Source organism: Coregonus lavaretus, assembly GCF_964263955.1.
Source record: "Coregonus lavaretus genome assembly, chromosome: 12".
In the NCBI taxonomy this organism is placed as follows: Eukaryota; Metazoa; Chordata; class Actinopteri; order Salmoniformes; family Salmonidae; genus Coregonus; species Coregonus lavaretus.
The window spans coordinates 14,748,817-14,761,244 of NC_139999.1; the positions used below are offsets into that span (position 1 = coordinate 14,748,817).

The 12,428-nt window shown below is 40.8% G+C and overlaps 1 protein-coding gene across 3 annotated transcripts; it reads right to left on the reverse strand.

Moving 5' to 3' along the window:
• Positions 1-201: 201 nt before the first annotated feature.
• Positions 202-8,995, reverse strand: LOC311138730 (uncharacterized protein). Of its 3 annotated transcripts, none has more exons than XM_084173530.1 (11): positions 8,780-8,995; positions 7,598-7,643; positions 3,750-3,854; positions 3,328-3,508; positions 2,870-3,093; positions 2,505-2,705; positions 2,124-2,279; positions 1,852-1,871; positions 1,441-1,693; positions 822-935; positions 202-649 (listed from the first exon to the last, which is right to left on the reverse strand). In XM_084173530.1, exons 1-11 carry the CDS (start codon positions 8,837-8,839, stop codon positions 384-386), a joined length of 1,626 nt encoding a protein of 541 aa, XP_084029656.1. In that variant the 5' UTR covers positions 8,840-8,995; the 3' UTR covers positions 202-383. The 3 variants fall into 3 exon arrangements, with proteins under 3 accessions (XP_084029656.1, XP_084029655.1, XP_084029657.1); XM_084173529.1 differs by having other exon boundaries at positions 1,441-1,702; positions 8,780-8,993; XM_084173531.1 differs by lacking the exon at positions 822-935 and having other exon boundaries at positions 1,441-1,702; positions 8,780-8,990.
• Between the last annotated feature and the right edge of the window lie 3,433 nt (positions 8,996-12,428).

Sequence of the window (12,428 nt, forward strand, 5' to 3'; positions counted from 1 at the left end):
TTTCTGTGGTTGATACAGGCAGTTTAATTTGAGCAGAACGCTGAGGGCAGATCTCACAGTCTGGCGCCATTGTGAACATGTACCCTAGCATGGGAAACTACAATTCACAGCGTCATCACCCCATATCAAACAGAACACACCTTCCTCTCACGTACCCTCCCAGCACTGCTGCTGTGAAGTAAGACCATAACATACAGTTCAAACAGTTGTCACTCTTTAATAATAGAAGACCCATAGACCCCAGTGGATTTTGCAATTCAGTCTTTACAGTAGCAAATAATATTAAGTCTCCACTCTCCTAGAGATGGTATGATATTGACTGAACTTGCTCCCCCTCATACTCTTCCCTATATTAATCCTCAATTTCCTATTTTTTGTAGTTTTCAATTGCTGGTGGCTGGGACGGGGTAGCTCAGCTCTTTGCTGGTGGCTGGGACGGGGTAGCTCAGCTCTTTGCTGGTGGCTGGGACGGGGTAGCTCATTCTCTCTGGCCCCAGAGCGGGGGCCCCAGGGAGGGGGCAGGAGGACTCCTGCTGGGGTGTGCTGGTGAGGGGACAGCCCTCTCCTCCACTCTCCCCTTGATCCTCCTCCCTCCCTGATTTGTTGGATCCCAGGACAACCGTCCCTGGAGAGTAGATGTATATGGACCCTGAATCAAACACCAACAAGCACAAACATTATTAGATGAAATTATTGAAACAGGTGACACACAAATTCATATCTATTATGAACAGTAAATGCTGATATAAAACCTGGTGGACTTGGTAGTGTAATAAATTAACAATATGACAGAGAGGAAGTGAAAAGCTGGCCTCACTCACCAGCATATGCTTCTGTTTTTGTGTGCATGATTCTGGTTTCCTGTATCTTCACTAAATTAACCTCTGACACTGATGTACAATATACACTGCAGCACTGCATTGATGCTACTGTGTCTTGGAAGGGAAACGTTAACAGGAAGTTCAAACTAGAAGAAGTATGTCTCAACTCCCGACCAAAGAAAACAACTGGAAGGGGAAATGTGAACTCGGACGCAAGTTTAAAAAATAAAACTCACTTCCTTGCAAAGAACATTGAGTCACAAACATTTTCCAGACCTGAGTTTTCCCGGACCTATAGGCCAAGGGTATTCAACGCTTACCCTATGAGGTCCGGAGCCTGCTGGTTTTCTGTTCTACCTGATAATTAATTGCATCCACCTGGTGTCCCAGGTCTAAATCAATCCCTGATTAAAGGGGAACAATGAAAAAAAGGTCCAGCGTTTCGAGGTCCAGAGTTGAGTCTGAGGGCTCTAGGCCCTAGTTATCGGACAATGTAGCAGAAAATATGTCAGGCCAAATGCGGCTGTACAGCACGCAAACATAAGATACAGTGTAATAATATGACATTCATGCAGTTTAAAAATATCAGTTACAGTGCAAAGCGATGCACTACACCTACCCACTATGTTGCTAATGTTTTCTCCTCCAGAGTGGTCCACTGTGACATGCTGCATGCCCCCTGGAGGTTGCGACCCTGTACACTCCAGTCTAGGATCTCCCCCAGTCTCCCTCCCCAGAAGATGCTGGGCCTCTAGGTGTGGGATTCTCTCCTGTGGCAGCTGGGCCTGCTTATAGGAAGCCGTCTGTAGGGCAGCAGGACAAGGCTGGCACTCCCACGCTTTGTAGCTCCCTCTTAGAACTTCCATACAAATCTGGACGTCCTAACGGTAGAGAAGTCGACATGTAAGTCGCTCTGGATAAGAGCGTCTGCTAAATGACTAAAATTTAAATGTAAATTTATACTTCTAGTAACAATGGACAGTAGTTCTATTCATACTTTACGCAAATAGAGATTAAGTTCTGTACTCACATATTTCCCAAATATTGGACCTAAAGGAATCAAAATTATCTTTATAAGTGGTCAAGTATTTGACTCTGAGTATAAAAGTAATTCAAATGCATTGTTTTTCACATTTGTATACACACAATGTTTCACTGTCTCCCCCTGCAGGGGAGAATAGGTGGTGTTAGCGTTAGCTTTGTCAATAATTGTGTGTATTTATCTACTTACTGTGTCTTATAGAAAAATTCCATGCATCACTGCATATGTGTTTGTGTTATCTAACCACTTTACTCGCTCACCTTTCCACTTGTGCATGGACTCCAGTGACCTCCCCCTACACACGACAAAGTAACCAACCAGCAGCAGAACCACCCCTAGGAGCCCAACTATCAGCAGCAGCCAAGGGGGACTGGGAGGGCTCTGTCCAGAGGCTGGGGCTGGGAGATGAGGTGAGTCTGGGGTGAACAGAGAGAAAGTACTGTATCATTGTTATGGAAAGGCAGAGACAGAAGCAGGCTGCCTGTAGTGGTTTACCATGTCAGTGTTATGTTACTTTCACTGAATATAACAGATCCTTTAAGGGCCTACACTAACTACAAATTAATTTCTGAAATAATTATGAATTGTCACATCTAGTAGAAATTGAGAGAGGGGATACTCTAGTCTTTTGATAACTATACCATTGTCTTCTGTGGTAAGAGGGGGCGCAGAGGCAGACTCTGCAGGTGAGGTGTCACTGTCCATCTTGCGGGGCTTTCTCCTGGTGGTGAGCTTTGTTGGGAGGGAGGTGGAGGGGTCGCTCCTGGCTTGGGACAGATAGGACCTGGTGAGAAAGGCTGGTGAACGGTCTGCAGATTCGTACATTGGGGCTGTAGGATAGGCTGGAATAAATAGAGAATTTGTGTGATTAAATGACAGGATAACATCATGGGACAGTGAGACCTCTAGTGCTTGACTGGTGAAGCTTGTTAAAGAGCTCCAGGGGACAAAGCAGGAAATGCTTGGATTTCCCTCAAGTATGAGAACGTTTTCCTAAGAGCCATACCCTCAGGAGACCTAACCAGTCGAGATGGGGGAGATGGGGATCCCACGATGAGGAGTTTTCTGTTGGTGCTGACTACACTGGATGTAGCAGAATGAAGGGCCATCTCTGAGCTGTGAACAGGTGGAGGTGCAGTAGTTGTAGGAGAGGTGGGGGAAGTCTGGGCACACACACGATCCTGAGAGGCAGTCCCCTCTGTTATCATGGTCATTCCCTTATGGCCACAACTGGTAGGAGAGAAGCCAGGAGATAACTTGTTATCTAAATGAGAAAGTACAGTGTTGGATACTACTAGTACTAATAATCATTTCATTTACTGTAAAAGTAGTAGTTTCAAATGACTCAAAAATCCAGTAGAGGGAGCTACAGTTTCATATTTTAGATATTTATAGGTAGACAACATGTGAATCAGTACAGTGCATTTGGTGCTCAGCACCAGTGTTCTGTAGCTGTGGACTCACTCTGTGTGGGGTTTGCAGGACATGGCTAGGTTTGGTGTGTTGGAGAAGGTGCCGGGCGGGCACGGTTTACACCTCCTGCAGGTATACTGGGCAGTGCTGGCACAGAAAAAGCCCCTGTCACAGTGGCACTCACGGTTTGAGTCCCAGCGGCATTCCTTCACCTGTGTCAAGTGCTGATCAACTTTTCCCACAAACAAATACAAGACACACAAACACCCACGAACACACAAATTATCAATGAGACATTTGCTCTGAATATGTTTATCCACTCTAATCAACTAAAGTAAAATAACGATAGCATTTTATATGAAACTATTGTTACCATACTGTATTTCCTTGAGATAAACAATATATTATGGGTATGATGTCTATTGTGTAGAGGAATGAACTAACAAAATGTAATGCCTAAATCAAAAAGTTACCTGAGCAGAATTCAGTGCAGAAGTCACACTTAGGATGGCCATTCTGCTTGTACCAGTAGTAGCCATCGGGACAAGGGACACACTTACACTTGTTAATGATCAAGCCTACAAACACAAATGACAGGGAGGTGTTCACATTTGTATTTGTATTTGTATTTATTATGGATCCCCATTAGCTGCTGCCAAGGCAGCAGCTACTCTTCCTGGGGTCCAGCTAAATTAAGGCATTAATACAATTTTAAAACATTACAATACATTCACAAATTTCTGAACACACTGTGTGCCTTCAGGCCCCTACTCCACCACTACCATATATCTACAGTTCAAAAATCCATGTGTACGTGTGTGTATAGTGCGTATGTTATCGTGTGTGTGTATGCATGTGTCTGCGCCTATGTTTGTGTTGCTTCACAGTCCCCGCTGTTCCATAAGGTGTTTTTTAATCTGTTTTTTACATGTAATTTTACTACTTGCATCAATTACTTGATGTGGAATAGAGTTCCATGTAGTTATGGCTCTATGTAGTACTGTGCGCCTCCCATAGTCTGTTCTGGACTTGGGGACTGTGAAGAGACCTCTGGTGGCATGTCTTGTGGGGTATGCATGGGTGACCGAGCTGTGCGCCAGTAGCTCAAACAGACAGCTCGGTGCACCCAACATGTCAACACCGCTCATAAACACAAGTAGTGATGAAGTCAATCTCTCCTCCACTTTGAGCCAGGAGAGATCGACATGCATATTATTAATATTAGCTCTCTGTGTACATCTAAGGGCCAGCCGTGCTGCCCTGTTCTGAGCCAATTGCAATTTTCCTAAGTCCTTTTTTGTGGCACCTGACCACACGAATAAACAGTAGTCCAGGTGTGACAAAACTAGGGCCTGTAGGACCTGCCTTGCTGATAGTGCTGTTAAGAAGGTAGAGCAGCGCATTATTATGGACATACTTCTCCCCATCTTAGCTACTGTTGTATCAATATGTTTTGACCATGACAGTTTACAATCCAGGGTTACTCCAAGCAGTTTAGTCACCTCAACTTGCTCAATTTCCACATTATTTATTACAAGATTTAGTTGAGGTTTAGGGTTTAGTGAATGATTTGTCCCAAATACAATGCTTTTAGTTTTAGAAATATTTAGGACTAACTTATTCCTTGCCACCCACTCTGAAACTAACTGCAACTCTTTGTTAAATGTTGCTGTCATTTCAGTCGCTGACATATATAGTGTTGAGTCATCCGCATACATAGACACACTGCATTTACTCAAAGCCAGTGGCATGTCATTAGTAAAGATTGAAAAAAGTAATGGGCCTAGACATATCAACATCCTGATTACACACTCATTCCTTCCCTGACTCTTTCTCTCTCTCAGTGCATTGTCACTTTAGTAAGTACAATGGGTTCACTGAAGTTAGGAGCCAGGAATGGAAGAAAATGATTCCTCAAAGACTGTTCTGAATGTGGAGTTGCCTGCGAACCACAACCACTCTTTCCTTTTAAAGATACAATATGCAGACATCGCTCTGCCAGTTCCTCGTTACTAAAATTATAATTGTTCGCCTAATTTCAGTTTATGTGACAAAACAAGCAAGTATAGTGTAGAGAATCATTGTACCATCTAAACTGCTGTGAAATATATTTTCAATAACCCCAAATATTGTATTTTCAGCTGTTTGAAGCTGGTGTACAATACCGAAAGTAAAAGATGCAAAAACGAAACTTAAGAACGGGAAGCATAGAAATAGCTACATAGAACATATCTACCACTTCTTAGACTTGCTTTCAATGAGAATGACAGATCTATAACTCACATTCTATGTGAATTTGTTGGGGTCGCCCAAAAAGTTACATATTACAGCTTGAAAGGATAGTCACTCATGATAGAATACTGTATAATATGTATGACGCCAGCAACACGTCATTTTACTGATTGTGTCATAAGGAAGTGTTCTGTGGTATGTGCAACAACTTAGGATGAAAAAGGAAGTTGAAGAGTAAGTACTTAAATTAGTCTCTGTTAGACAGTACACACACAGAGCCGGTGACATGTTGCCTTTGCAAGTTTATCCAAAATTATTAAAACATCCGAACCAATGTCAGTCATCTAGTGTATACAGTATATAAATCATTGTAGCCACAGTAGATGTAGTATGCTAATGTTAACTAACTGGCAGGTAGCTTAGTGGGTAAGAGCGTTGTGCCAGTAACCGAAAGGTCGCTGGTTCTAATCCCCGAGCCGACAAGGTGAAAAATCTGTCGATGTGCCCTTAAGCAAGGCACTTAACCCTAATTGCTCATGTAAGTCGCTCTGGATAAGAGCGTCTGCTAAATGACTAAAAAATATTTAAAAAAATAAATAAAATAAAGTAAGTTAGGCTAGCAAGTATTTTAGCCAGGTAGCGTAGGACAACAAAAGATTAATGCGTGTACTGTATGACAGTCATAGACCGTTAAGTCAATATGAAAGAGGAGGATGGCGTTGGCGTTTCTCTACAAGTAGGGTGAGTCAGCATGTTTTTTCTACCTTCACGCACGGACATACACAGGCACACAGAAATCAGTACCATGGACAGCCACATCATATTTAGCTTACGTTGATTGGACTAAATCGTTTTTGGTATGTTTTAGTTTTCACCGTATTAGACTAAGCATAGATGATGTTGAAATGTTGAAGTTGAAATGGTTCTGGAATAGTGGAGGCAGCTCCTGTTTTCTTTGCGACTTGCGGTAACTCCGTGGTTCTAAATCAATAGCTCTGATTGACCATGCTGTAGGTCGTGTAACTGTTTGTTACATGCAATTTGTTTTGTGGACTTCACCGGACATATGTTGCTCTCCGGTTTTGGAATGAAACAAATGTGTGGTTGAATTTATTCTGCCACTGTGTATTCTTATTGTCTCGGTTTTAGGACTATATATCACGGTGTCAAGGCATATGAAATTAAACTAACACGTTATTGAGCAAACAACGCAATTATCACAACACATTTTACCCACGCACCGCTACTGTTTATTAGGCTAAAGATGAAATACCTGATTATGAACTTCACAAGGTGGTGAAAGTGCACGTGGTGATTAATGCTCCTTTCCAATAAATATCGAGGGCCTTATTCTGGAGACATGATTATCGATGCTTGGCTGCTTTTTGACAAATAAAAATAATATCGCTCTTTCATCCATAATAATGTCATCATGTAGGCTACATGTGTCAAACTAATTCCACGGAGGGCTGAGTGTCTGCAGGTTTTCGTTCCACCCTTGTACTTGATTGATGAATGAAGGTCACAAATTAGTAAGGAACTCCCCGCACCTGTTTGTCTAGGTCTTAATTGAAAGGAAAAACCAAAAATCCGCACACACAGTCGTCCCTCCGTGGAATGAGTTTGACACCCCTGATGTAGGCTATCCTACCCGCACTGTTTCTGCGAGCTGAGCTGTTGGCTAGAGCGCATGTAACCAAGATCAGAGTGGGCACATTTCCAATATAAGGCAAACCATTTTTTTACTAAATCATCACTTTTATTTTATTTTTTTACAAAACCAATAGTAGAGTTGAAAATGCGATGGAAACCCATTAAACTTGTATTCTTTATTTGGTACATGGGCATTTAACCGCAAAAGTTATGTTTATGTGCACCACGTCATCACGCACAGCCTTTTATCCGCAACTGGTCAATTTGATGGAAACATCTCTGGTGGGAAAATGCGCATATTGTTTTTATGCGGATTTTAGAATATTCGCATGAAAATCTGTCGCCAAGTAGATGGACACCTAGCTACTGTGAGACAAGTATAATATTTCACCCCACTTTTACACTCTAGTTCAGGGGGGGAAGCTGATGACTTTACCTGAGTCACAGGTACGAGGACAGCTAGACAACAATACAGAGCATACCTGGGAGAGAGAGAGAGAATATTTTTCATTAGAATAATCATTATTTTATTTCGCAACAACAGGATATTCCAGTTCCCAGAGTGAACGTCAGCTATGACGAACATTGCACGCACGATTGCACGATGGAAATGCCAAGGCCATCTCACACTTATCTACACTACACCTACAGTTCCTGCCAAAACCACAGACCAAACAGTATCCAGTTCAGAAAACCGTGACCAGTCACAGAATGTACCAACAAAAACCTGGCAAAACCACCCACACAAACAAACCAACAAAATATTGGTAAAAAACAAAAACATTAATAGTATTTTAATACTAATTATTATTAATAGTATAGTATTATTTGACTAAATGGACAAATTCCAAAGGGTCAACATGAGGTCCACATTCAAGTTCATGTTGACAAATACTAAGCTTATTATGGCTGTAGGCTACTGGCAATCAAAACAGTCGGCCAAATCAATAATAGTGCTGTCATAAGTTCACTTTTTGTTAAGCACCAAAATAACAACTACACAATTTAAACTCTTATATTAACAGTTATTACAGATTTATAAGCTTTCTAAATCTGTCGATAAACCCTAGTGTTAACTAACATGTTATGAGAGCATTCTTGATTTCAGTGGATGACCTGCTCTACATATAACTATGCACAATACCAGAATTACTTTTTACTGGCAGTATAGGACCAATTACCACCAAGCCTCGCTAGGGTTATGGTTAAAACGGTTTCAGTTCCTGTAAGAACAGAGCGCTAACTAGTCATTTCTTTCTTGTTGACTCCATGTTTTAATAATGGAAAGTAGCCTGCAGGTATCAACTGAGAGAGAAGAGTGTTAAGTTTCAGAATAATGGTTATACTGCAATTTGTAACAATATAAAATGTGATAGACTACTGTAACTGTAAGTATAAAATATTTATTATAAACACAGATAATAACACCAATAACAACAATCATAGTAACATATCATAAACAACCACCATCATCATCTCCACAATAATCATAAACATGTAATCATAATAATTGTCTAGGTCTCTCATCATCCTCCTCATTAAAAATACAATTACATTAGGTCTACCTAAACTAAACCCAATCGCATCTGTAAAACATACAGTAGGCTAGGCTACTCACCAGATTAAAAAGGCAAAGTATTCTCAAGGGACATGAGGTAATACGGCGCTGATAATCCATTTCAAACTATTGAGATGATAGTTGTAAAAAAATGTCGTCTTTCAAAAGAAACATGCCGAAAATGGTTGATTTACCATGCCTCGTTGAATCTCTGGTCAAGGTGCTCAAATAGATGCAGTGGAGGTTTTGTTCATGTTCGAGTTTGGCGGGGTTATGTCGTCAGTGGGTTGTCCAATAAAGAAGCAGATTAACATAGCGCGCTTGTTGGCCACTTCCATCTGTGGTAATCGCTCGTGGACAGACGCACGCAATATAACAATACGGGGGAAATTGAAGCAATTACGTGACATTTAAATTCGGGTTTTCCCAGATCACACCTGTGGTGACGAAGTTATAGCATTAGAGGCTTAGCCTGGTTGCCATCTCTGTTCATTTATTACAATCCCCTCCTTGCTGCTCCTGTCATTTGGCAAATATCAGAATGTTAGCTAAAAAGATTGGTACCCAGACTACTAGAGGCTGGCTGCATCACAAAAACCAACTTTCTGATATAAACTTGAAGATCCTGAATGTTGATTTTAGCCTATAGACCTATCCAATTTTGTGATAAAGGGGACATTTTCCCTAGCCTACCTCTACAGCTTCGACCTATCACAATGTCAGATAAAGGAAAGGAGCGAGAGGGTTGCTTTTTAAGAGTATTCAAACAGGGTCTTCCTCTCTGTTGATTTATTCATGTTATAAAGCAGGGATTTATTTTGTTACTTTTCTTGCCCACCGACCCCGCCCAGGCAAACCAGCGACCCAGTGACCCCCATCATATGTTAGCAACAACAACAAAAAAATGGATTGTCCTGTCTTCAGGTGAATGATAATGGCAAGTAGAAGTAATTACCATTTTCAGTCAGTGGTATAAAGTAACTAAGTAAAAATAATTTGAAGTACTACTTCGTTTTTTTGAGTATCTGTACTTTATTTTACTATTTATATTTTTGACAACTTTTAGGCCTACTTTTACTCCACTACATTCCTCCAGAAAATATATACTTTCTACTCCCATACATTTTCCCTGACACCCAAAAGTACTCTTTACATTTTGAATGCTTAGCAGGATGGTCCAATTCATGCACTTATCAAGAGAACACGTGGTCATCTCTAGTGCTTCTGATCTGGTGGACTCACTAAACACAAATGCTTTGTTTGTAAATTATGTCTGAGTGTTGGAGTGTGCCCATACCTATCCGTACATTTTAAAAACAAGATCATTGTGCCATCTGGTTTGCTTAATATAAGGAATTTGAAATTATTTATAGCATTTACCTTCACTTTTGATACTTAAGTATATTTTAGCATGTACTATTACTTTTGCTTCTTAAGTACACTACCATTCAAAAGTTTGGGGTCACTTAGAAATGTCCTTGTTTTCATAAGAAAAGCAATTTTTTTGTCCATTAAAATAACATCAAATTGATCAGAAATACAATGTAGACATTGTTAATGTTGTAAATGGCTATTGTAGCTGGAAACTGCTGATTTTTAATGGAATATCTACATTGGCGTACAGAGGCCCATTATCAGCAACCATCAGTCCTGTGTTCCAATGGCACATTGTGTTTGCTAATCCAAGTTTATAATTTTAAAAGGCCAATTGATCATTAGAAAACCATTTTGCAATTGTGTTAGCACAGCTGAAAACTGTTGTGCTGATTAAAAAAGCAATAAAACTGGCCTTCTTGAGACTAGTTGAGTATCTGGAGTATCAGCAATTGTGGGTTTGATTACAGGCTCAAAATGGCCAGAAACAAATAACCTTCTTCTGAAACTCGTCAGTCTATTCTTGTTCTGAGAAATGAAGGCATTTCCATGCGAGAAATTGCCAAGAAACTGAAGATCTCATACAACGCTGTGTACTTCTCCCTTCACAGAACAGCGCAAACTGTCTCTAACCAGAATAGAAAGAGGAGTGGGAGGCCCCGGTGCACAACTGAGCAAGAGGACAAATACATTAGTGTCTAGTTTGAGAAACAGATGCCTCACAGGTCCTCAACTGGCAGCTTCATTAAATAGTACCCGCAAAACACCAGTCTCAACATCAACAGTGAAGAGGTGACTCCGGGATGCTGACCTTCTAGGCATAGTTGCAAAGAAAAAGCCATATCTCAGACTGGCCAATAAAAATAAAAGATTAAGATGGGCACTCTGCCTAGAAGGTCAGCATCCCGGAGTCGCCTCTTCACTGTTTCTAATGATCAATTAGCCTTTTAAAATGATAAACTTGGATTAGCAAACACAATGTGCTATTGGAACACAGGACTGATGGTTGCTGATAATGGGCCTCTGTATGCCTATGTAGATATTCCATAAAAAATCAGCTGTTTCCAGCTACAATAGCCATTTACAACATTAACAATGTCTACACTGTATTTCTGATCAATTGTATGTTATTTTAATGGACAAAAAAATTGCTTTTCTTTAGAAAACAATGACATTTGCAAGTGACCCCAAACTTTTGAACGGTAGTGTATATTTAAAACCAGATACTTTTAGACTTTTACTTTAGTTCTTTATCTATTAGCTAGAAAGGTTGGTATATTGGCGGCATAGAGAAAAAAAATTGGAGACAAAATGTTGCAGTTTTGAAGCTAATTTCCAGCACTTCTATGCATTTTGCCATGGCTAATGCTGTTCCGCTGCTCAAACATTATAACAAAATCAATCTGCATGTGCCCTGAATCCCTGGTTTTATCTCATTTTCAATTATCCCCGACTGTCGAGCTTTTGATTGTTACTTTTCCGAAAACCCAAAGTAAAAGATGCCAAAACGAAACTTAAGAACGGGAAGTATAGAAATAGCACACATAGAACAGATCTACTGCTTTTTACACTTGCTTTCAATGAGAATGACAGATCTATACAGTGCATTCGGAAAGTATTCATACCCCTTGACTTTTTACACATTTTGTTATGTTAGCCTTGTTCTAAAATTGATTAAATATTTTTTTTTCCTAATTCCAATTTATGAAAAATAAAAAACAGAAATACCTTATTTATGTAAGTTGCTATGAGACCCGAAATTGAGCTCAGGTGCATCCTGTTTCCATTGATCATCCTTGAGCTGTTTCTACAACTTGATTGGAGTCCACCTGTGGTAAACTCAATTGATTGGACATGATTTGGAAAGGCACACACCTGTCTATATAAGGTCCCACAGTTCACAGTGCATGTCAGAGCAAAAACCAAGCCATGAGGTCGAAGGAATTGTCCGTAGAGCTCCGAGACAAGATTGTGTCAAGACACAGATCTGGGGAAGGGTACCACATTTTTTTGGGAGCATTGAAGGTCCCCAAGAACACAGTGGCCTCCATCATTCTTAAATGGAAGAAATTTGCAACCACCAAGACCCTTCCTAGAGCTGGCCGTCCGGCCAAACTGAGCAATCGGGGGAGAAGGGCCTTGGTCAGGGAGGTGACCAAGAACCTGATGGTCACTCTGACAGTGCTCCAGAGTTCCTCTGTGGAGATGGGAGAACCTTCCAGAAGGACAACCATCTCTGCAGCACTCCACCAATCAGGCCTTTATGGTAGAGTGGCCAGATGGAATCCACTCCTCAGTAAAAGGTACATGACAGCCCCACTTGGAGTTTTCCAAA